This window comes from Narcine bancroftii, chromosome 6 (genome assembly GCF_036971445.1).
Source record: "Narcine bancroftii isolate sNarBan1 chromosome 6, sNarBan1.hap1, whole genome shotgun sequence".
Lineage (NCBI taxonomy): Eukaryota > Metazoa > Chordata > Chondrichthyes > Torpediniformes > Narcinidae > Narcine > Narcine bancroftii.
The window spans coordinates 239,198,088-239,224,605 of NC_091474.1; the positions used below are offsets into that span (position 1 = coordinate 239,198,088).

At 38.6% G+C, this 26,518-nt stretch overlaps 1 protein-coding gene across 5 annotated transcripts in view; it reads left to right on the forward strand.

Moving 5' to 3' along the window:
* The window catches only part of kif6 (kinesin family member 6), a 645,381-nt gene that overhangs the window by 601,610 nt on the left and 17,253 nt on the right, over positions 1 to 26,518 (forward strand). For 3 of the 5 annotated variants that reach the window (XM_069887755.1, XM_069887753.1, XM_069887758.1), the window contains 2 exons: positions 22,346 to 22,411; positions 22,834 to 22,911. The exons of 1 other annotated variant lie outside the window; for it this stretch is intronic. In XM_069887755.1, coding sequence (XP_069743856.1) covers positions 22,346 to 22,411; positions 22,834 to 22,911 — 144 coding nt within the window. The remainder of the gene's footprint in view (positions 1 to 22,345; positions 22,412 to 22,833; positions 22,912 to 26,518) is intronic. One more of the 5 variants, XM_069887754.1, reaches the window with a different exon arrangement.

Sequence of the window (26,518 nt, forward strand, 5' to 3'; positions counted from 1 at the left end):
CCTCTCACTGTTTTGCTACGAGCCCAGAGGACTCTAAAACCCAACAGCAGTAGAAATTCACCAAGACAATGGTTACTTAAAAAAAGTTGCTTTTAATTTTCTTTAAACATAATTACAAGATCAAACTTTAACTTATTACTATTAACTTAACCCCCCTTCTAATTTTAAGTGCATGTGTATGTGTTCAGGAAAGTTCTCTGTTTAACTGTCCAATCATTCACTTTTCATTTCTCCAAGTTCACCGGTAACAGGCAATTCTTATACTGTGCACAGAATTTAACATTTATAAATCTTCACCAGGCTCTGGTGCTTAAAGTTAAATGCTTACCACTCAGGAAGGTTCTTGTTGGTTTTAGAGAGAAATGTGTTGCTCATTGGACACCCACAAACTGATTTCCTCTAATCAATCATTTCAGTGTCTTGCCAAAGAAACTTGCCCCATGATGGGTTTTCCAAATGATAACATCTTCTTCCAGGTCACCACAGAGTTCCTCTTGTTTTCCTTATTTCAGGAGAAACACTCCAGCCAGCCATTTCCTCTTGTAAGGACCACAAGGGTTTTGAACAGGCTGAACTCAGAACTCACAACCCATCTTCAAAATGGGGTTTTTCAACAAGCCTGCCAACTTGCCATTTTGCAACCTCAACTGCTGCTGTGGAACTGACTTCTCTCCAAAAGAGAAGAATCATGTGACCGTTTATTTTTCTCTGCTAAAAAAAAATGACTTCTTAAAGGGCTCCAAACTCAATCTTTGAAAGATCTTATCAGTAGTTCTGAGCCTGGACTTTATTCCATTTGCACCTCCCTTTGAAGTTCTTTCTAAACCAGTTGCATTGTCTCTGCAAAGTCACTGGTGAAACAATGTCTCACTTCAGCAAGGCTCTTGCATTTTAAATGAGAAGTCTTTGGTGAAGTGTAACCTAAACTAAACCCCCACAATCTATCGCTTTTAAAGACATATTTTACCCATAACTATTCTAACGTCTTCCATAACAGTTTGCTCAATACTTCAGCACCTGCACTTTCTTATATCTCTGGTTGACATCTTCTATCTATTCTGCTCGTTACAACCTCATAAACTTGGAAGAGCTTCGTCAAACATGATTTCCTTTTCCTTTCCTTTACCCCTTAATGATTGATTGCAATATTTCCCAAGCAACTGCTGCAAGGCAGACTGGCCTGCGGTTCTCTGTTTCCTGTCTTCCTCCTTCCTGGAATTTGGGGTTTATATCTTGCCGCTGCCTTTTTGCACGTTGTTGCAGGATCTATAGAATTTTGGAAGGTAACAACCAAAGCAACCTATCCTTCCAAAATCACCTCCTTCCAAATTTTTAAATGTACTCCTTGGGTACTGGAAGTAAAACAGAAAAGTCTGCAGACACCGTGGTTGAAGTAAAACACAATTCTGGAGAAACTCAGTGGGTCAAACAATGTCCTTTATATATCAAAAATAACGATACATTACCGATGTTTCGGATTCAGCCCTTCATCAAGGATTTCACATCTATGAAGGGCTGAAGCCCAAAATGCATAGCCAAGTATATATCTTTATCTTTGATATATAAAGGACACTATTTGACTTGCTGAATTTGTTAATTATTGTGTTTTTACTCCTCAAGTACTAGGGTTGAATGGCTTTTACCTCTGTTTTAAATTTATATTTTTAAATTTAGACATGTAATGAGCCCGTGCTGTTCAATTACATCCAATTAACCTACAATCCCGGTATGTTTTTGAACAGTGGGAGGAAACTGGAGCACCCAGAAGAAACCCTCAGAGACATGGAGAGAATGTACAATCTCCTTACTGACAGGGTTGAATTCGAACCGCAGTTGTTAGCGGTGTAACAGCATTTGCTCTAACTACAACACTAACCATGCCGCCCAATAGTTTACCACTATTTATCATTATTATTCATTTTGTTCAACTCCTTGTTCACTGCTCCATTTTTAGTGAAAACAGATACAAAATATGTGTTTTATTTCTTTGCCATTATTTTACTTTCCAAGATCATTTTTCCTTTCCTTGTCTATAAGTGGTTCTTGAATACGCCTGAGATGGTCTGATCTCGGAAGCAAAGCAAGCGCGGGACTGGTCAGTATTCAGAGGGGCAACCACTTAGGAACACCATATGCTGTAGATTTCTGTGAGGAGGAACGTTGGACAAAGCAACAACTCTCTGTCTACCTTACAGTAGATAGGAGTCGAAGAATTTCATGTATGTTACATTCTAAATCAGTGGTCCTCAACTTTTTTGCACTAGGCCCCACTTAAATGTTGCACAAAAACGTATGCCCCACCATCAGTGGAAAAAAAAATGATATATTCAAAAGAAGTTTTAATTAAATCATTTACTGCAAGTGTATATCAATGCAGTGAAGGTCGGGAATACACTGGAACATGTATTTCACATTCAGCTACTACTTCAATATGTCAGCCATCTCAAAAACACATTCAACAACTGTCGTCACTTCAGTGGGAACCTTCCCCCTGACGCTGGCTGGAGATTTTTTTGATTCAAGGGACTAATTTTGTTAGTTTCAACCTTAAATCGCCACATTTTGTAATTTCCAGTAGGTTTCTCTTAGCTTGTAGCCAATCATTAACGGCACTGAAGCCACATTCTACTCAATAAGATGATGGAAAATGTAACAATAGTTCCCTTGCTAAAGTTGTTGAGTTTGGGTCTCTTTTTGATCTTGTTAGACGGCCACATCCTGGTTCTTTTCACTTTGAACAGTGTTTTCACAGATTCATCATGTTGCAACTTAGATCACTCCTCTTGGTATTGCCCTGGAACTTCAGATAAATCCACCAGCAATGGTTGAGTTAACAAAGAGGGAAAATCCATTGCCTTTAAATCACAAAATCTACAATTGAAGTCAATAACAAACCTTTCAAATGGTCATCAATGATGTTTGTAGCAGCATTAGTTATGTCACACTTATTCAACCAATAGAATTGTCTGACATTTCTTGCAGAAATATGCCTTTGGCATAATTCTAGAAGTGTCATGAATCTAAATATCATTGTTTTTGCATCAACGAGCACCATATTTGCTACTTGGAGTTGCTTGTTCAATGTACTTTCTCAAAAATGACCATCAAGTAACTCACATAAGCTTTGCCATCTGTTGTTAGCAAGAGCTTCATTTCAGGGTTGTCCTTCAAAAACTCGCTGAGGAGATCAAACAGTTCCATAAACCTTTTGAAGCAGTTTCCCTTTGACAACCACCTTACTTCAGTGTGAAGCAATAATCTCACATATCCTGCATTTTTATTGACACAAAACTGCTTAAACAGATGTTTACATTTGGCATTAGCTTTGATGGCATTAATACACTTGATCACAGAAAGCAGTATCTCGTGTAGAACAGGGGAAACTTTCTTGGCAACTAAGTTTTCTTGGTGGATAACACAACCAACCTGTTTTGATTTTCATCCTTCATTAATTTTAGACATCCTGGTTTATTTTTACCCATCAAGGCAGGTGCACCATCTGCAGCACAAGATACAATATTTCCTTTTGGTATTTCATTTTCATCCATATAGCCATATAACCACTTACAGCACAGAACAGGCCAGTTCGGCCCTACTAGTCCATGCCGTAACAAATCCCCACCCTCCTAGTCCCACTGACCAGCACCCGGTCCATACCCCTCCAGTCCCCTCCTCTCCATGTAACTATCCAGTCTTTCCTTAAATGTAACCAATGATCCCGCCTCGACCACGTCTGTCGGAAGCTCATTCCACATCCCCACCACCCTCTGCGTAAAGAAATTTCCCCTCATGTTCCCCTTATAATTTTCCCCCTTCAATCTTAAACCATGTCCTCTAGTTTGAATCTTCCCCCATTCTTAATTGAAAAAGCCTATCCACATTTACTCTGTCTGTTCCTTTTAAAATCTTAAACACCTCTATCAAGTCCCCTCTCAATCTTCTACGCTCCAGAGAAAAAAGCCTCAGTCTGCACAACCTTTCCCTGTAACTCAGACCCTGAAATCCAAATAATTTTTGAGCTTGCTGTAGATATCAACTGCAGTAGTGGTTCTTTCTAATGATTCACAAAACAACGTCTCTTCTTGAAACTCGATCCCAATCAATGTATCTCACGTATTCCAATAACAGAGCCCCACAGTAGATTCATCCAGTTGTATTGAGAACTTTTGTGATTTCAACTTCTCAATAGGCTGTTATTCAACATCTTGACCCATGTCATCTATTCTGTTGCAGACCGTACTATTACCCAATGGCATTGCTCGGACATCTATGTCATCCTTTTGCAGAACTATTTTGAGGAACAATGTTATTACGGGTTGAATCAGTTCATCCCCAATTGTATGATTCTTCCCATATTTTGCCATCAACAGTGAAATTTCATAGGTACGATTCAGGGCTGTAGTTTGCACAGTAAATAATGAAGTGATTTTTGATCTATTTTCAAACTTCTCTTTCAGTGATTTAAAATATTCCAATTTCGAATTGACATGGTTAGGATGTTTTACCCTCAAAAGAGCTTCAAGACGACCTGCTTTCATTGATTCGTTTGTCAAAGTCTGTTGTCATAATAAGAAAAAAGGTACTCCTTTATTGTGTTCAGCAGGTATAAGCCCAAACTTCAAGAACTGCACTGAATATTGCCGAACATTTTGCTTGCTTGGTCTGCTCATTTTGAATATACAACAGTGCAAGCTCCCTGAAACAGATGTATGCCACAAGACAAGTTCCCTGAAGCAGATTAATCAAATTTTTTTCTTGCAGGGAGTGCATCAAAACTGCACCTGCCTCTTGCTTTACTTTCTGGGGTCCCTTTTTTCTGATTTTGGCGTCTCCCTCAGGCTGGCACCTGGGGCGGACCCCCCTCCCCATAAATACGCTAGTGCACAAAGCTACATGCAGAAGCAGGTCTCATTACGGAACTGAAAAGGAAAAGGGGTATGGACAGAGACATGATTGTTGAGATAATTTAGAATCCTCATCACCAATGAGATCATTTGGATAAGTCTTTTAATATGTTAGCTGTTTTTCCAAGGCAACAGAGAGTGTAGAAGGAGCCGTTAGAGGGGAGGGGAGTCTGTGTAATGGTTTGAACTATGCTTACAACTCTCCGCAGCTTCTTGAGGCTTCGGATGGAGTCAATTCCCATACCAGGCAGTGATGCAGCCTGACAGGATACTTTCAGTGGTGCAGCGGAAGAATAACAGGTTCTGTAGTGTTAGGTCTGCTTTGTTCATGAATGAGTGAGACAAACACCAGGCTGAGTCGAAATCAGGGTTCTTTGTTCTTTATTACCGGATTGTAACACTTGCGACTAACCATGTTAGTCGGAGAATGCATTCTGCCGTTATCAGCAAAATGGTGATTTTTTATACCCTTGGATATGTGCTTAGAACATCATCATATCATTACTTGTCCAATGACTAAAACTGTTGCTATCCTTTCCCTGCTAGCTTCCTGCCTCTCAATCCATCAATGTCTCTCTTATCTTGTAAGTACAAGGATGCATTCACATCTTGTTACAGCCCTGTCCATCTCCCAAACACTCCCTGTAACTCCTTACACATTCCCATCTCATGATGTTTTACCTTACAGTAGCCAAAAATTAAGCAAATGTGTTGCTCGAGGAGCTCAACAAGTCAGGCAGCATCTGTGAAAGGAAATGAAGAGTTGTCATTTTGCATTGACACCTTTCATTTTTGCTCCCGGTCCTACATTTGTAGTCTCTTGTTTCTCCTGTATACTTCTGCATTCTGCTTTTGCCTTCTCATTGGAATCTTGGCCCTTCTTTCATGAATTCTGACATTTTCCAAATATCGGGTTTGACTGCTCTTTAACCATTTTCCTTTGATCTGTTGAGTAAATGTGGCCCTTTGACTATTTGATGGGGGAGGGGGACATTAATCTCCAGCAAGCATGACAGTAATAATGGGGAATCTACCACTGAGGAAGTGATAGCAGGGGAGGGAGAGCATAATTATAGAATTGCAATTTAGAAAAAGGAAATCTTGTTTGACAAGCCTGGTGAATTTTTTCCTGGTTGTAACTTAACAGCATAAATAATGGGAAACTGGTAGATACAGTAAATTAGAATTTACCCAAATCCTCGTAATTAAATGACATTAGAACATGACATTGGGTGTAATGTACTTACATGGAATAAGGACTAGGTTAATGCGGAGAAAAAATAGTTATATTGGGAGGCAGTGGTCTGGAGGTTGTTACAGGGGTCTCAGTGCTTTGGGTCTCAGCTGTTCCTAGTCTATATCAATGATGTGGGTGAGTGGATCAAATGTCTCCAAGTTTGCTGATAAAATGAAGCTAGATGGTAGTTATGGGTTGTGAAGAAGGTGCAAAGAGGATTCAGGGTGATATTAAGTCAAAGAGTTCTAACAGCATAGAAACAGGCCCTTCCAGCTAACGTCATGCCAACCAAGTTATTTCTCTGAAACTTCCTTATCCGTGTACTTGACTAAGTAGCTCCTGATACATAGGCACTTTCAGATTGCAGTACCCGGGTGGTCCTCCTAGGACTCGGGTGAGATTACTGGGTCACGTGTGCCTCCTGCACCTTTCAAATAGCAGCCTAACCTACCGGTTTAATCGCCAACCCGGCAATTTAAGGGGGGGTCCCGCCCTGCGATAACGTGGGTGAGTGGCGGGTCACGCAGCCACAGGGAATCCCTGTGTTCTTTCTGTTTAAAGTTCCAGAGTAAACGGGTGAGCCATTTCCCCTTTCGAATAGGTGGAGGAGGAAGGACACCTGGGTAAGTTTTACTGGGTTCCCTGACCACCTCTGAGGTAAGTCTGAGACCCGGGTAGATTTTGACCAGGCTTGCCCGGCTCGGCCCTTTCAAATAGCCCTTGAACCTTGTAAATCACTCCATTTTACAGGGCAATTTGAAAGGGCCTAGTAAAACTCCTAAAATCCTGACTGCTCAATGAATGGGTAGGTCTGGATTTTGTGGATTCTTGGGCAGTTTTTAAAAAAATTCAAATCTGTGGTGAAATGAGCAGCATGCTTCATTTATCTTTTAAAAAATTTTTATTGATATTTTACGATAATTGTACCATAATTATAAAGCGTGACACAAGATCAGAAAAAAGTTAGTAACGTTCCTACGTACAAGTTCCAAACCACACTCAATAATAATAAAATAGAATATAACAAAAGAAAACAACAAAAAAAATTCAAAACCCCTTCTCTTAAGCAAGGTTGAAAATTCCAGATTAACACTAAATATTTGGTATCCTCTGGCAGCTCCGTCTCACCGTCCTCTGTGAAAAAGTTGCCCGTCAATTAGATGGTTGTGGAGTAGGTTTAAGGGCCTGTTCTGTTCTGTAATTTTCTGTTCCATGTTCTTTCTGTTTAAAAGATTTTTGTTGACATTTATTCAATGGAGAAACAAATGAACAATACAATTATGATATATGCTACAGGACTAGTAAAAAAAAGCTGCAATAATGATCAAATGTTGAAATTTAGAAGTACAATAACACAAAATCTAGTGATACAATAGAACCTAACAAAAAAAGAAAAATAAGATCAATTCTAAACCTTTTCCCCTTAGCAAGGTTGAAGGTTGACATTTAAAAATTCAAGGGGCATAATCTTGGAGAGAGACAGCATCGTACCAAAATTCCAAACCAACGCTAACTCTTAAGGTTATGATAACTCTTCTCTGTTCTAAACCTTTCCCCTCTTGGTCAGACTCCCCCAACCTCAGATGAAGTCTGTCACCATATCAATCCCCATAAATCACCGCTCTGGCTCCAGAGGGAAAAATGAAGGTTCAGCCTATCCTATAACTCAAGCCCTCATCCAATAATATAATTGTAAATCCCTTTCTCCTTTCTATAAGCAGAATTTCACAGACAAAATAAATGGGCAAGAAAATCTCTTTGTTTCAAACTACATTTTAATTAAAATGGGTGCAGGAGGGTGTAAGTCATGCTGTTGTTTGGAATGAAGCACTGTGAAAAAAAAGTTAAACTGTGACAGGGCCACAAGTGATTTGGGGCACATTATGCGATGTATCCTGACAATGCCTTGCACAGGAGCTGCGACGGTCGTTAGAGTCATTGGGCACCAACAGTCTTCGTGAGGAAGTGGCAGGTCTAATTTCTTTTTTTTTTAAACTTTATTTAAGATTTTATAACATGAATAAAATAGAGGATTACATTTAAAAAGAATAAAAGTAAGATAATAAAATTACAGTACCACATCGGTAAACTAAATAAACTAACCCCCCCAATAATTATTACACAACATTAATAACCTAACTTAGAATTAGTCTAACCCCCCCCAATAAAGAGTGAAGAGTTAATAAAGTGAACAATATTATATATATAAGAAGGAAAAAGCCCACTTACAAAAAAAAGATAAAACATAACAAGTAAAGATACTAACAAAAAAAAAGTTATCAATACTAAAATATCACACTTAAAAACATATTTAAAGCAAACTTAAATGCATATATTTAACAAACGGAGTCCACTTTAACCTATAAAAAGACATCTTATCCTGAATTGAAAAAGATATCCTTTCCATAGTCAAGCAGGATTTCATCTCCAAATGCCACCTATCTAAAGTTAATATATTTCTGTCTTTCCAAGTAAGTGCTATACATTTCTTGGCCACAGCTAAAGCTAAATAGATAAAGGAAATCTGATAATCCTTTAAACATAAATCAATTAGTGATTGCATATTCCCTAATAAAAATATATCAGGGTCTAATACAAGACAGATATTATATAAACTATTAAGTATAGATTGAATACCTTTCCAAAACTGTTGCAATTGATCACAAAGCCAGACAGTGTGCAAAAAAGTATTAGCCATCTGGTCACAACGAAAAAAGCAATCTGACTTACTAAGGCAAAACTTTTTTAGTTTCTCTGGTGTTAAATATAACTGATGTATAAAATTATAATTAATCTTCGCTAATCTAGCATTAATCAATTTCCGAATACTATTCCGGCAAATTTCCATCCAGGGTTCTTCAGCTATTGTAAAACCTAAATCTTTTTCCCATTTCAACTTATCTTTATCTCAATCTTTTTTACTTTCAGTTTCTTGTAAAATACAATACAAATCAGATATATATCCCTTTTTTGGTATTGAAAGCACATATTCCTCAAAATTAGAATCAGGCAGTAAGATCATATGACGACCACATATCTGTTTTACAAAAAATCTTAATTGATAATATACAAATATAGAATTTCCACTAATACCATATTTCCTTTGTAATTCATCAAAGGAACAAAAACATCCCTCAGAAAAACAATCAGATATTTTTTTTATTCCCTTCCTTTCCCATTGTTTCAAGGTGATATTGGAGACTGTAAAAGGAACAAGTTGATTATTATATAATGGCAATCGTCCAGACCATTTATTTTTGAGCCCCAATTTGTTAAGTTTACTTGTCCATAGATTCAATAAATGCTTCAATATTGGTACATCATAAGTTCTTAATAAATGTTTATTCCATCGAAACAAAAACTCATGAGGAAATTTTTCTAAAATAACCGCCATTTCTACCTTTGCCCAACTGGGCGGATCATCCATATTCATTAATGCACTAAGAAATTTAAATTGAGCTGCTTCATAATAATGCTGAAAATTCGGTAATCTTAAACCTCCAAATTGGAAATCCCACATCAACTTTCTCATCGCTACCCTCGGAAATTTTTCCTTCCATAAGAAGTCTCTAATTGCTTTATATAAGTCCTTAAAAAAACTTTTGTTTGAAAAATAAGGAATTGATTGAAACAAATATTGTATTTGAGGAAAGATATTCATTTTTATAGTATTAATCCTCCCTAATAAACCCAAAGGTAAATCCTTCCACCTAATCAGATCTAATTTAATCCTTTTTATTAAAGGAAAATAATTAATTGAATATAAATCTTGAAATTCTGTATTAACATTAATTCCTAAATATTTAATTTGTGTAGTCCACTTCAAATTGGTAATACTTTTATATATTGAATAATCATCTTTACAAATTGATAAAATTTCACTTTTGGCCCAATTTACTTTATAACCAGATAATTGACCATAATTTTCTGAACATTCTTGAATTGCTGGTAAAGAAATATCCGGATCCACCAAATATAATAAAACATCATCAGCAAATAAATTAATCTTATATTCCTCATTCAGAACTCTCATACCTTTAACATTTTCATTTTGGCGTATTAATTATGCCAAAGGTTCAACAACTATAGTGAATAAAGCAAGCGACAATGGGCATCCTTGTCTAGTAGACCTTGTTAAATTAAAAGATTCTGAAATCTGCCCATTGACAGCAATTCTAGCCTTTGGACTATTATATAAAGCCTTTATCATCCAATAAATGAAGAACCAAAACAAAATTTCTCAAGTACTTTAAACAAAAACTTACATTCCACTCTATCAAAAGCCTTCTCTACATCCAGTGAAACCACTATTGGATAATTCATCTGAGATTTAGATTTATTTATCAAAGTTATTAAACGCAAAATGTTATCTGATGCATATCTATTTTTTATAAATCCTGTTTGATCACTATGTATTATTTTAGGCAAATATTGAGCTAATCAATTAGCCATAACTTTAGCTACAATTTTATAATCTACATTTAACAGCGATATTGGTCTATAAGAAGAAACCTGTAAAGGATCGTTATCTTTTTTTGGTATAACTGTAATTATTGCATTAGAGCAAGACTCATGTAATTGAAAAGTATTATAAATTTGTTGTAATTCATCCTTAAAAATAGGAGATATATCAGAATAAAAAGTTTTATAAAACTCTATAGAAAACCCATCTTCACCAGGTGCCTTTCCATTTGTCATATCTCATCGCCATTTCTATTTCTTTTTCTGTAAAGGATTTATCTAATTCTTGTCTGTCTTCTTGATTCAATTGTGGCAATTTAATATTTTTCAAAAAAGAATCTATAACATCTTCAGTTACATCTTTACATTCCGAGGTATGTAATTTTTTATAGAAATTTAAAAATTCCTCATTAATTTCCTTTTGGCTAAAAGTAATACCTGATTTCTTTCTAATTGCTGGTATAATCCTAGATAATTGTTTCTTTTTCAACTGCCATGACAAAACTTTATGAGCTTTCTCACCCCATTCATAAAACTTATGTTTAGTTCGGTTCATTAAACATTCAAACCGATAAGTTTGTAATTCATTATATTTAAATTTTAAATTAGTTAACCGATTCATTTACATTTCAGTAGCGCTTTTTTGAAATTCTTTTTCAGTAGCAGTTATCTTTTTCTCTAAATCTTCAATCTCTTTAATTCTCTCTCTCTTTACTTTAGAAGCATAACTGATAATTTGACCTCGTAAAAAAGCTTTCATTGCATCCCATAAAACAAAATGACTAGAAACAGAATTAATATTATTACTAATAAAAACTTCAACTTGTTGTTTTAAATAACTAATAAATTCTGGTTTTTGTAATAACATAGTATTAAATCTCCATCTTGGAGCTCTCTGAACATCTTGTGAACTCTGAAATTCTAATAATAATAAAGAATGGTCCGAAACCAGTCTTGCCTTATAATCCACCGATATAACCCTATCCTGCAAATGTGTTGAAATTAAAAAATAATCAATTCTAGAAAAAGAATTATGGCGCGAAGAATAAAAAGAAAAATCTTTCTCTGTAGGATTAAATCTTCGCCAAATATCAACTAAATTCAAATCTGACATCATATTAGTTACATGAACTGCCATCTTAGATTTCTTAATTACTCTTGGATACTTGTCCAATAAAGGCTCCAATACCACATTTAAATCTTCCCCAATCATCACATTGGAATTTGCTTGTCCAAATAATAAAGACACATCTACAACAAAAGCTGTATCTTCAACATTTGGAGCATAAACATCAAGCAAAGTTCAAGCTTCATTAAAAATTGTACAGTTCAATTTTAATAATCTTCCACCATTTTTCTCTTCATTCTGTAACTGAAATGGTAAATTCTTGTGCGCCAGAATTGCCACTCCTTTTGCCTTTGAATTAAATGAAGAATAAAAAACTTGTCCAACACATTCACGTTTGAGTTTCAAATGTTCCTTATCTGTTAAATGAGTTTCCTGCAAAAAAGCCACATCAACTTTTAATTTTTTTAAGTAAGCAAGTACTTTCTTACGCCTAATAGGATTATTTAAACCCTGGACATTAAAAGAAGCAAACTTCAATTTAGACATTCCTTACAACAACTCAACAACAAAAAAAGAAGAAAAAAAAGAGAAAAAAAAGAACCCCCCCCCAAAAAAAGAGAAAATAAAGGAAAAACCCCCCATCTTAAAACTACAATCAAAAACAAAAAAAGGAAAAGAAGAAAAAAAAATATTTATTTTTTTAAAAAGTAATAAAAAAAACTTCACTCCTTAACCCAAAAAAGATTTGTTTTTTTTTAATCAACTTTGCCACTTCGACCACCATTGCTTCCATTTCTTCTTGAAATCTGATTCCCATCTTGTGTCTCCACTCTCTTTGGAGACCGTGGAGGACTACGTCGTTCCTGAAATTGCGTAATCGGTAAAGATTGAGCAAAGTCCATAGCTTCTTTAGGATTATCAAAAAACTTTGGCTGATATCCATCCTCACCTGGTTTTCCCCTTCCTCACACCCCTACTCAGAGTGAACCTGAGAGGTTGGACTCACCCCCTCAGCCTGTGACCCCTAGTAAACTTTCAGATGGCCATGCTGAGGCTCCACTGCCTCATGCTGGCGATTCTGGAGCGGGTTCAGAACCCAGTCCTGCCCACACTACTGACCCAGGACCTGTACCAGTTCCCAACGTTGCAAAGGAGCCACCTGTTTTGAGACGAAGCACCAGAATTCATAAACAACCTGATAGGCTGACATATTCATAAAACATCTCATTATATTTCGATTGCTTGCTAGATACTGGCAGATTTTGGCTGTTAGAGTATTCTCAATGCCAACCATGGTATCCATGTATTGCTTGCTTCAGTCTTTCCCAGCAACTGTCCTTTTAATTTTAACCCTTCTTCTGCTGGGGGAAGACTATGGTGAATGTCTGCCAAGCTGCCTGTCTCCCCCTCTGGCAAGCCTTGCTGTACTAACATTGGCTGTGCATTATCTCCACTGTTAAGGACACTCCCCTTGTATATAACTGTATATGCACCTATTGTCTTTCATTATTGCACCATGAGTTTCTGCTAATAAGAGCCATGATTATTTTTTGACCACATCGTCTTTGTCTACTTCATCAACTGGCACTTGAGCATGTATCTGACCAGATAAATTTTTCTTTTTTTCCAAGTAGTTTTGTTAATGGGAGTCCAATTTCTGCAAAGTTTTTACAAAATCTATGATAGAAGCCAATCATACCTAGAAATCTCCGAAGAGCTTTCTTATTACCAGGGATAGGGAACGCAGTGATATCCAATACTTTTGCTCAAACCGGTGCCACCTGTCCCTGTCCTACCACATAACCCAGATAAATTACAGTGGCATGTCTAAACTCACTCTTGTGCAAATTCCCCCAGTCTCTGAAATAACTGCTCTAATTCAAGCATGTGTTCTTCTCATGTATCCATATTAATTACTAAATCATCGATATAGGCTCCTGTGTGCTCTAAACCCTGAATTACTGCATTAATCATTCTCTGAAATGTGCCAGGTACATTTTTCATCCTGAAAGGCATAACATTATACTCATACAATCCTGTAGGTGTAACAAATGCAGAAATCTCCCTGCCTTTCTCTGTCAAAGGAACACTCCAGTATCCTTTTAAGAGATCAATCTTTGTAAGAAACATAGCCTTCCCCAACTTAGCTATACAATCATCTATTCTGGGAATAGGAAACGCATCAGTCTTTGTCACCATGTTAATCTTTTGGTAATCTATACAAAACCTAATTGAGCCATCTGGTTTAGGTACCAGAACTCCAATTTGAACTTGATTTTCGAATGATGTCATTTTTTTTAGGATATAATCCACCTCTTGTTCCAACAATCTGCTCTTTTTCTGGATTAACGCAGTAAGAATGCTTACTTAATAGGCTTAGCATCACTGACCTCCACATCATGACATGCCACAGTAGTTCTTCTTGGAACATCTGGGAATATATCCATAAATTTCATATGTAATGTCTTCATTTCTTCCCTTTCTGATTTAGTCAAATGCATTAACTTGGTGTCTAAGTTTTGCAAAACTATAGAATTTTCCAGCCTGGGGCTTATCACTTTTTGTGCTCCATGACCTTCTACAAAACTTATCTCCTCCTTACTTTCCTCTATAACTAGCACCTTGGTTGGAATCCTAGTCTCCTCCTCAGTCATTTTCTCAAAGTAAGGTTTAAGCATGTTCATGGGACAGACCCGTGTCTCTCTTCGACGATCATGTATCTCAATGACAGGTGATCTGGCTATTTTTGATTTCACCTTATATGGTCTTGAAAACTGAGCTCTCAAAAGGTTTGACTGCATTAGAAACAAAACCAATACTTTGTTGCTAGGTTTAATGTCCCTAATTTTTGCTTTTTGATCATACCGAATTTTCATTTTTCCCTGAGCAGTTTTTAAATTTTTCCTTGCCATCTCGCAAGCCTGATGTAATTTGTTTTTAATTTTTTAAAATTTTTCACACAATAAACCGTACTGACCAATATACATACAGACATTTTTCTCTTGAATATATAGTGTCATTTTCTCCCCTTTTTCCCCCCTCCCTCCCTTTTCCCCCCTCCCTCCCTCCCTCTCCCCCCTTCCCATTTATTCAAAGTTCAATCTATAAGATACATTAAATCCGTTAAACAATGTCGTCACTTAATAAAATAAACAAGAAATTTTTATCTTTTACTTTTATATACTGAGTCAGTTCATTTCGTTGTCTTCTCCTTTTGTCATTTTAGGTGGTGGAGGTCCATGGTAGGATTTTTCTATTGTGTTCCATGTACGGTTCCCATATTTGTTCGAATATTGTGATGTTATTTCTTAAACTATATGTTATTTTTTCCAATGGAATACATTTATTCATTTCTATGTACCATTGCTGTATTCTCAGGCTATCTTCTAATTTCCAGGTTGACCTAATACATTTTTTTGCTACAGCTAAGGCGATCATAATAAATCTTTTTCGTGCTCCATCCAAATCGAGTCCAAATTCTTTATTTCTTATATTACTTAGGAGAAAGATCTCTGGGTTTTTTGGTATATTGCTTTTTGTGATTTTATTTAATATCTGGTTTAGATCTTCCCAAAACTTTTCCACTTTCTCACATGTCCAAATTGCATGTATTGTTGTTCCCTTTTCCTTTTTACAGCGAAAACATCTGTCTGATACTGTTGGGTCCCATTTATTTAACTTTTGGGGCGTGATGTATAGCCTGTGTAACCAATTATATTGTATCATGCGTAACCTCGTGTTTATTGTATTTCTCATAGTTCCGGAGCATAGCTTTTCCCATGTTTCATTCTTTATCTTTATGTTTAGATCTTGTGCCCATTTTTGTTTAGGTTTACAGCTTGTTTCCTCGTTCTCCTTTTCTTGCAGTTTGATGTACATATTTGTTATAAATTTTTTAATTATCATTGTGTCTGTAATCACATATTCAAAATTGCTTCCTTCTGGTAACCTCAGACTGTTTCCCAATTTGTCCTTCAAGTAGGTTTTCAGTTGATGGTATGCAAACCTTGTATCGTGAGTTATATTTGTCCTTCATTTGTTCAAAAGATAATAATTTATTTCCCGAAAATCAATTTTCTATTCTTTTGATCCTTTTTCTCTCCCATGCTCTGAAGGAAAGGTTATTTATTGTGAAAGGGATTAGTTGATTTTGTGTCAATATTAATTTTGGTAGTTGATAATTTATTTTATTCCTTTCTACGTGAATCTTCTTCCATATGTTGAGCAGATGGTGCAATACTGGTGAATTCCTACGTTGCACCAATTTTTAATCCCACTTATAGAGGATATGCTCAGGTATCTTCTCCCCTATTTTATCTAGCTCTAATCTGGTCCAATCTGGTTTTTCCCTTGTTTGATAAAAATCTGATAGGTATCTTAATTGTGCTGCTCTATAATAATTTTTAAAGTTTGGTAGTTGTAAGCCTCCTTGTTTGTACCATTCTGTTAATTTATCTAGTCCTATCCTCAGTTTCCCCCTTTCCATAAGAATTTCCTTATTATTTTCTTTAGCTCCTTGAAGAATTTCTCTGTTAGGTGAATTGGTAATGATTGAAATAGGTATTGTATCCTTGGGAAGATGTTCATTTTAATACAGTTTATCCTTCCTATCAGTGTTAGTGGTAAGACTTTCCAGTGCTCTAAGTCGTCTTGTAATTTTTTCATTAATGGCTGATAATTTAGTTTATATAGATGGCCGAGATTATTATTTAGTTTTATACCTAGGTATCGAATTGCTTGTGTTTGCCATCAAAATGGTGATTCTTCCTTAAACTTTGTGAAATCCGCATTATTCATTGGCATTGCTTCACTTTTATTTGGGTTGATCTTGTACCCCGATACTTCTCCATATTCCTTCAATTTCTTATGTCATTCTTTTATTGATATTTCTGGTTCTGTTAAGTATATTATAACGTCATCTGCAAATAGACTGATTTTATATTCCTTCTCTTTTATTTTTATCCCTCTTATTTTATTTTCTGTTCTTATCAGTTCTGCTAGTGGTTCTATAGCTAACGCGAACAGTGAGGGAGATAGTGGACAACCCTGCCTTGTTGATCTGCTTAATTTAAATTGGTTTGATATATATCCACTTACTGTCACTTTCGCCAATGGTCCCTTATATTATGCTTTAATCCAATTAATATATTTCTCTGGTAGGTTGCATTTTTGTAGTACTTTGAATAAATAATTCCATTCTACTCTGTCAAAGGCTTTCTCTGTGTCTAAAGCAACCACTACTGTTGGAGTTTTGTTTCCTTGTACTGCATGGATTAAGTTAATGAATTTACAGATATTGTCCATTGTTCGTCTTTTTTTAATAAATCCAGTTTGGTCTAGTTTTACTATCTTTGGTACATAGTCGGCCAATCTGTTTGCTAATAGTTTAGCTGTTATCTTATAATCTGTGTTAAGTAGAGATATTGGTCTATACGATGCTGGTGTTAGTGGATCTTTCCCCGTCTTTGGTATTACTGTAATTATTGCTGTTTTGCATGAATCTGGTATGTTTTGTGTTTTTTCAATCTGGTTCATTACTTCCAGGAGAGGAGGAATTAATAAGTCTTTGAATGTTTTATAGAATTCTATTGGGAGTCCATCCTCTCCCGGTGTTTTATTGTTCGGTAATTTTTTAAATATCTCCTGTATTTCATCTATTTCAAATGGCTTTATTAATTTATTATGCTCCTCTGTTTGTAATTTCAGTAGTTTTTAGAAATTCATCTATTTTGTCTTCTTTCCCTTCATTTTCAGTTTGATATAGTTGTTTGTAGAATTCCCTGAAGTTTTCGTTGATCTCCGTTGAGTTATATGTAATTTGTTTGTCCTTTTTCCTTGATGCCAATATCGTTCTTTTAGTTTGTTCTGTCTTAATGTTTTAGAAATGTTGTCTTACAATGTGTTCAAAAAAAGAAAGCAGAAATGGATAAGAAGGGAAGGTGGTGATGAGGAAACGGAAAGGAAAGATAAACAAAGTATGAAATGGCCATGTTGAACTATATGACTTTAAATATTAATGGAATACATAACCAAATCAAAAGGAAGAAGCTGTTAAATTTACTGAAGAAAGAAAAAATTGATATAGCATTCATGCAAGAAACACATCTAACTGAAGTGGAACACAAGAAATTAAAAAGAGATTGGATGGGGCATGTAACGGCAGCATCATATAATTCAAAAGCCAGAGGAGTAGCTCTTTTAATCAATAAAAATGTACCAATAAAAATAGAGGAGGAAATAATAGATCCAGCAGGGAGGTATGTAATGATAAGGTGTCAGATATATTCAGAATTTTGGAATTTATTCAATGTATACGCACCTAATGAAGAGGATCAAAAATTTATGCGATATCTTTTTGAAGATCACAGATACACAAGGGAATATACTAATAGGAGGGAATTTTAACCTTAATTTAGACTCAAACATGGATAAAACTGGAAAAAAGACTAACAGAAAGAACAAAGTAATCAAATTTATAATTAAATTGATGCAGGAAATGCAACTTTTGGATATCTGTTTTTAAATTTGAAAACATAATCCAAGAGATTTGATTGTATATCATTATGTATCCACTGTTCCTTTAACAATAGTAATGGACCCCTGACTTCATGACCAAATACCAACTCAAATGGACTAAAGACAAGATACTCCTGAGTTGCCTCTCTAACAGCAAACAATAACAAATGAATTCCTTTATCCCAATCCTTATTATTTTCAACAGAACCAGGCCCTTTGGCTGTTTACGTCCATGCTGACCTTTTTGCCCATCTTCATGAATCCCATTTGCCCTCAATTAGGACTAACCTCCCAACCATGCCTTGCCTATTTAGCTCTCTGCCTAAATACCTCTTAGACATCGAAGCCAAGAAGAGACACAGATGTATTTTATCTGATTCCACTAAGTGCTGCACCACTTTCCAAATATCAAGCCACTCAATGTAAAGAACTTACCCCTCAGAACCCTTGTAAGACTCCTTCATCTTATCTTAAACCCATGCCCCAACATTTTTGACTTATATGCCTGATAATCTTCATTACTTCCATCACCACCTCCCCCCCCCCCCCCCCCCAGCCTCCTTTGCTCCAGGAAAAACCTTCTCAGTCTATCCAATGTCCCCTAGGACTGATCTCCACCAAATTCATCAACATCCCGATGAATCTCCTCTGCGCTCGAAAACCTTAGCAAACTTCTGCAGATATGTAATGGAAAGTGTGCTGACCAGCTGCATCATGATGTGGTATGGGGAGACTAATACCTCTGAGCAGAAAGCCTTGTAAAAGGTAATGGACACAGCTCAGGGCATCACAGGCAAAACCCTCCACAGGGAACGCTGCCGTCAGAGAGAAGGAGCAATCTTCAAGGATCCACACCACCAAGATCATGCTCTGTTCTTGCTGCAATCAGGAAAGGGGTCTCGGTGCCACAAGACTCGTACCACTAGGTTCAAGAGACAGTTGCTACCCCTCCACCATCAGACTCCTTATCAACAGACATTTTGTTCATTATTTATTTTGGAATACCTTTGTTAGCACTTCCTTCTTGTTTACATTTCACTCTTTTGTATTCATTTTTTTTCTTGAACTCATTTTATTGCACAACTGATAAATAGAAATTCTGCTTGGCCTGCAGGAAAAAAGAAACTCAGGGTTGTATGTGATGTATATACTCTGAGAATAAATCTGAACGTTTAACCACACGAAATCATTGGGATATAGCCACGGTCAAAAAGCCTGAGCACAAGCCTAAACCCTCGATTCAAAACTTTGACCATCTTTTATCTTCCACGGATGCTGCCTGACCCACTAATTTCCTCCACAATTTTGTGTGTTGCTCCAGAAAGCATCTAGGGCCTGTGAAATGTCAACATGTAGGTCCGCACCCTCAGAGAAGAAGATGAGGGCCAGGTGACTTAGTCCCTACTCCTATTTTCTTGTATTTTTGTGTGGATTCAAGTAGGTAGAAGCAAGAGAAGTATCTGTTAAGAATTAGACTATTTTGTCAAGAACATGTCACGAAATCCGTTGATTTGTGGCAGCGTCACAGGTGCAAACATTGCTATAAATTACAGTTTAAAAGATAAATAAAAGTGAGGTAGTGACTGTGGTTCATTGTCCATTCAGAAACTTCGTCATCAAGTACCTGTATCTCCTTCCTGATGGTAGCAGTGTGAAGAGGGCATGGCCTGGGTGGTGGGGGTCCTTGAGGACAGAGGCTGCTCTCTGAAGGCACGGTTTTAATGTCCTAGATGGAGTGAAGATGGCACTGGCCGAGTTCAGGGCTCTCTGTAGACTTTTTCTGTCCTATGTATCGGCACCTCCATGCCAGATAGTGATGCAACCAGTCAGAATGCACTCCACGGTACACTTGTAGAAATTTGCAAGCGTCTTTGGTGACACACCAAATCTTCTCAAACCCCTCATGAAGTATAGGTTTCTTCGTTATTGCAGCGACATGGAGGCCCCAGGACAGATTCTCAGAGTTGCTGACACCCAGGAATTTGAAATTCTTAACCTTTTCCACTGTTGACCCCTCGCTGAGAACTGGTTCGTGTTCTCCTGGTTTCCCACTCCTGAAGGCCACAAACCTTAGTCCTTAGCCTTGCTAACTTTGAGCGCAAGGTGCAATCCAGAGTAACTCTCCACAGCAGTTCTGCATGTGGAAATATAGTGATAATAAATTATTGGTCTGTCCGCTATACTTGAAATTCATCTGAATCTCTTGGCTTCCATTTCACATGGCTTTGGACTTTATATATTGCTCCAAGGCTGCATTGCCACTTGCAGGGTGTCAATGAGCATCGTGGCAGCTTATCTGTTTATTTAAGCATCCATCTGTTTACCTGGCTATTTACCTGGATGTGTTGAAGGGATAAGGCTATTCATGCGAAACAGACAATAATTTACAATCTGTGTCTTTTAAGAGCACCAGAGAGGGTCAAAAGGGAGGCTCCAGAGAATAATGCTCTGCCTGAAAAACTGAAAACAAACATAGTCAAAGGGTTATAGAGTTTTACAGGACAGCAGCAGGCCATTCGATCCAACATGTCCATGCTAACTAAGATGTCAACCCAAGTTGGTCCCATTTGCCTACATTTGGCCCTATCCATTTCCTGTGCATGAATCTGTCTAAAATTGTAATTGTACCCAAGGAAGATGAAAAATATGAAGAATTGTGTTCCAAGCCTAGTCTGGGATTAGAGTAGGTTAACAACTTGGTTAGCATGGACAAGTTGGGCTGAAGGGCCTGTTTCCAAGGACTCTCTTTTGCTTCTCTTTCTCTGCCTATTGGGGATGCCAGGCGATGCTCATGGGGACTCTTTGTATTTACAGCATATATAGATATTGTGTACATTTGTATTATTACATGACAATAAAAGGAACCTTTGAAGACTGTGATCTATTAAATATTCTTTGGAGCTGCAGGCCGATTGGCATTCGAACACTTTCATCCACAAATCATCCATTCAGTTTCTCTTATTATATCCACTTCCTCTGGCAGTTCATTCCACCTATCCACCATCATTTGTGAAAAAATGTCCCTCAGATCCCTTTTAAATCTTTCCTCTCTCACCTTAAATGTATGTCCCCTAGTTTTAGCCTCCCCTGCTCTGGGAAAGGGCCTGTCACTATGCACCTTATCTCTACCCCTTCACACCAGGGAGTAAAGTTGCAACCAATCTAGCAGGTTCTTCCAACTCAAGGCCTCCAGTCCTGGTAACATCCCATTCAACGTTTCTGCACCTTCTCCACTTGAATGGCATCGTTCCTATGGCTGGGTGACCAAAACTGCACCAAGTTTCACCAAAATATTTTTAGATGACAGCACAGTAAAAGGCTATTTCGTTCCCTCTCCCATGCCGCCCAATTACACCCAATTGACCGACAACCCCTGGTACATTTTGAACAGTGGGAGTAAACTGGAGCACCTGGAGAAAACCCACACAGACAAGGGGAGAATGAACAACCTCCTTACAAACAGCATGGGATTCCAATTCCGGTCCCTATTGCTGTTGTTTAATAGCATTGCGGTAACCGTGCATCTTAGCATCTCACAGTTCGGCGGGCAGCAACCTCCTTTGAAGAAGACCGCAGAGCCCACCTCACTGACAAAAGGCAAAGGAGGAAAAACCCAACACCCAACCCCAACCAACCAATTTTCCCCTGCAACCGCTGCAACCGTGTCTGCCTGTCCCGCATCGGACTTGTCAGCCACAAACGAGCCTGCAGCTGACGTGGACATTTACCCCCTCCATAAATCTTCGTCCGCGAAGCCAAGCCAAAGAAGAACCGTGCCGCCTAGTCTTGTACAATTGTTACAGGACATTCCAACTCCTGTACCCAGTACCCTGAGGCAAGTGTGACCGACATGTTTGGATAGACATGTGAATATGGAGGGAATGAAAGGGTTAAGATCACCTGCTAGCAGAAGAGATCGAATTTAATGAGGCATTGTCCTCTCGCAGGGATTGTGGCCTGTGCCCATTTTCTGCAAGCAGACAGACTTTCTCTTGGAATTATCCTCAAGGAAATGCACCCAAAGACTGCTGAATGTATTGTTTTGTGCTGTGAAGTCAGACCAGCTTTTGTACCAGCAATGCTTGCTTGATGGGATGCTTGGCTCATAGAATTCACTGGACTTTAATTGTTCCTGTGGTTTTTTTTTCCACTTTACAGCAGCGTCGGAACGAGTGCGGAATGCACTGCCCCGCACAGTGACAGAACCTCTTCATCCAAAGCCAGGTAAGTTTCAGGGGTCAGCCTCTAACCTTGTTTGGTCAAAACAAGGGCAGCGCAGTTAGCATAGCACTTAGCGTGCCTCTATTACAGTGCCAGCGACACAGGTTCGAATCTGACACTGTCTGTAAGGAGTTTTTACATTCTCCCTGTGCTTTCAAGAGTTTCCTCTGGAGGCTCCCACCCTTCAAAACACACGGAAGCTGTGGGTTAATCGGGTTTTGGGGCAGAACGGGAAGGTAGGCTGGAGGGGCCTGTTGCTGTGCCATATGTCTAAATTTAAGATTTGATCTTGGAAATTAATCATGGGGAAAAAAAGTCCCTCATCCCAAGAATCGGGTTTGGATCTCAGAGACACATGAGAGGCTACAGGTGCTGGATACACTGGGCCCTAATTGTTTCTGTGGCTTTTTTCTTCCACTTCACAGCAGCGTCGGAACAAGCAGTTGTACGAGCCCAGAACCCATTGTCCAACACAGTGACAGAACTTCTTCATCCAAAGCCAGGTACATTTCAGGGGTCAGCCTCCAAACTTGTTTGTTCAAAGCAAGGGCGGCACGGTGAGTGCAACGCTATTTCAGTGCCAGCGATCGGGACCAGGGTTGGAATCCCGTGCTGTTTGTAAGGAGATTGTTCGCTCTCCTTGTGTCTGTGTGGGTTTCCTCCGGATGCTCTGGTTTCCTCCCACCGTTCAAAACATACCGGGGGTTTTAGGTCAATTGGGTGTAACTGAGCGGCACAGGCTCATGGGTCGAAGTGGCCTGTTATTGCGCTGTACGTCTAAAAATAAAGATTTTGGTGAGACTTAGTGCCGTTTTGGTCACCCAGCCTTAGGAAAGATGTCATTCAGATGGAGAAGGTGCAGAATGAGAATGTTACCAGGACTCGAGGGCTTTGAGTTGGAAGAACGTGCTTGATTGGTTGCAACTTTACTCCCTGGAGTGAATGGGTGACCTTAAAGAAGTATGAGGGGCAGAGATAAGGTGCATAGTGACAGGCCCTTCACCAGAGCAAGGGAGGCTAAAACTAGGGGACATACATTTAAGATGAGAGGGGAAAGATTTAAAAGGGATCTGAGGGACAGCATTTTTAAACAAATGATGGTGGATAGGTGGAATGAGCTGCCAGAGGAAGTGGAAATAATAAGAGAAACCAGGTCTTGTTGAAGTGTTTGAACCCCAATCGGCCTGCAACTCCAAAGAATAATTAATGAATCACAATCTTCAAAGGTTCCTTTTCTTCTTCTTCTTTGGCTTGGCTTCGCGGATGAAGATTTATGGAGGGGTAATGTCCACGTCTGCTGCAGGCTCGTTGGTGACTGACAAGTCCGATGCGGGACAGGCAGACACGGTTGCAGCGGTTGCAGGTGAAAATTGGTTGGTTGGGGTTGGGTGTTGGGTTTTTCCTCCTTTGTCTTTTGTCAGTGAGGTGGGCTCTGCGGTCTTCTTCAAAGGAGGTTGCTGCCCGCCGAACTGTGAGGCGCCAAGATGTACGGTTGGAGGCGAGATCAGCCCACTGGCGGTGGTCAATGTGGCAGGCACCAAGAGATTTCTTTAGGCAGTCCTTGTACCTCTTCTTTGGTGCATCTCTGTCACGGTGGCCAGTGGAGGGCTCGCCATAGAACACGATCTTGGGAAGGCGATGGTCCTCCATTCTGGAGACGTGACCTTTTACAAAAAAGGGAATGTACACAATAGACTTCAACATTTTGCAACCTTAAAGGCAAACAGAGTCTCCATGAGCATTGTCCAACAGACACAATAATAAGAAAAATAGAACCAAAAGAGAGTCCTTGGAATCAGGCCCTTCAGCCTAACTTGTCTGTGCTGACCTATTAATCTCAAAATGGGCATTAAACAACAATTTTTAAGATTCTTTGAACATCTATGGCAATGGAATGTGGGAGGAAGGGCTTAAAAAGGCTAATATGCATCTGGTGTATGTGGCAAGGGGGAATGCATTCTAAAAGATGACCTAATGGCAGAAATCAGGTTGGATAGACATCCTTTGGATTTGGTATTGAATTCCCCAGGAGGACATGTGACCAGAATTTGCAACCTTAAACGGAGTCTTGACCTGGCATCTCAGTGAACAATTAACCTCCTCCTACCCCCTCTCATTCCAGATTATTTGGTAATTGCTTGCAGTCTCAACTTCTCCATGCCGACCAAATTGTCTCCCAAGTTGAACCATGTAATTGGGCCATGCCACTCTAATCCCATTTTATCCAAGCACCTATCTAAATATCTTTTAAATGTTACAGTTCTACCTGCCTCTACCACTTCCTCTAGTAGTTCGCTTCACACGCACACACGCCGGCCTCTGTGAGAAAAAGGTGTTCCTCAGGTCCCTTTAAATCTTTCCTCTCTTGCCCGCTTCTCCATAAGAACATTACAACATGGTATGGACCCTTTAGCAGACCTATATTAATCTGTGTTATGATCAATCTAACCCCTCACTCACAGACGATAATCCTCCGTTTTTCTTGCATCCACTTAGCGTCTTTTAAATGAGTCTATTGTATTAGCCACTACTAATACGGTAGTGCGTTTGAACTACCCACCACCCTGTGTAAAAAGAAAATGACCTCTATTATCTCCCCTAAACTTACCTCCACGTACCCTGCTGTTCTCTCGACCACTGGGCCACGGTGGGCCACAGTGTGTTTCCATATGGGATTTTAAAATGTTAAATAAAATACTTTAAATTAGATAAAGATATATTTCTTATAGAGCTACCTTTGAGTTGAAAATATTGTCACTAGTGGGCCATGGCATGTTTGGCCGGAAGCCAGGTGGAGCCTAAAGAAAGGTTAGGAACCACTGCCTTAAACAGAGGTCCTCTGCTATTGGCCTCCTATCTACCTTATCTAAGCCTCTCATAATCGTATACACCTCTACGAAGTCTTCTCTCATCCTCCATCTCAACAAAGAGAAAAGCCCTTGCTCCAACAATTTTCAGATTTCAGATTTATTGTCAGAGTACATACATGACATCGCATACAACCCTTCTTCTTGCAGGTGTGGCAGAATGACCACTTATTAATAGTGCAAAATATAAATAAACTGTACACAGTGTAAGGCAAGTAAACAAACAAAGAACTGTAAACAGATCATGAATGTGAACAAACTGACTGTGTAATAAAGAGAGAAGAAAAAGAAAATCAATAAAGTGCACAAGAAAGAGTCCTAAATGGGTCTCTGATTGAATTTGTTGTTGAGGAGTCTGATGGTGGAGGGGTAGTAGTTGTTCCGGAACCTGATGGGGTGAGTTCTGTTGTACCTACACCTCTTTCAAGATGGCAGCAGTGAGAACAGAGCGTGTGCTGGATAATGAGGGTCTTTGATGATTGCTGCTGCCTTTCAATGGCAGCGTTCCCTCCAGATGTACCCAATACAGTGAGGGTTTTGCCTGTAATGTCCTGGGGTGTGTCCACTATCTTTTGGAGGGCTTTATGCTCAGGGGTATTGGTGTTTCCGTACCAGGCTGCGATACAGCTGGCCAGCACACTTTCCACCACACCTCTGTAGAAATTTTTCAGGGTTTCTGATGTCATACCAAACCTCCGCAAAATCTTGAGGAAGTAGAGGTGCTGACGTGCTTTCTTCACTATGCCATTTGTGTGTTGGGTCCAGGAAAGATCCTCTGAGATAGTGACTTAAATTAGCTCTATGCAGAACACTTAGGCAGAAATAATAGTATAAGGGCTAGTCAGCATGGATTCCTTAAGGGTAAGTCATGCTTGACTAAACTTCTGGAATTTTTTGAGGATGTGACAAAGAGGGTGGACTTGGAAGAGCCTGTGGATGTGGTGTATTTGGACTTCCAGAAGGCCTTTGATAAGGTACCGCACGGGAGACTAGTGGGCAAGATCAGGGAGCATGGTATTGGAGGTAAGGTGCTGACATGGATAGGAAATTGGTTAAGAAATAGGAAACAAAGGGTTGGAGTAAGCGGGTCTTTTCCAGGATGGCAGGATGTGACGAGTGGAGTGCCGCAGGGATCGGAATTGGGTCCTCAGTTGTTTGTAATTAATGTAAATGATTTGGATGAGGGGATTATTAATAACATGAGCAAATTTGCAGATGACACTAAACTGGGTGGCGGTGTGGG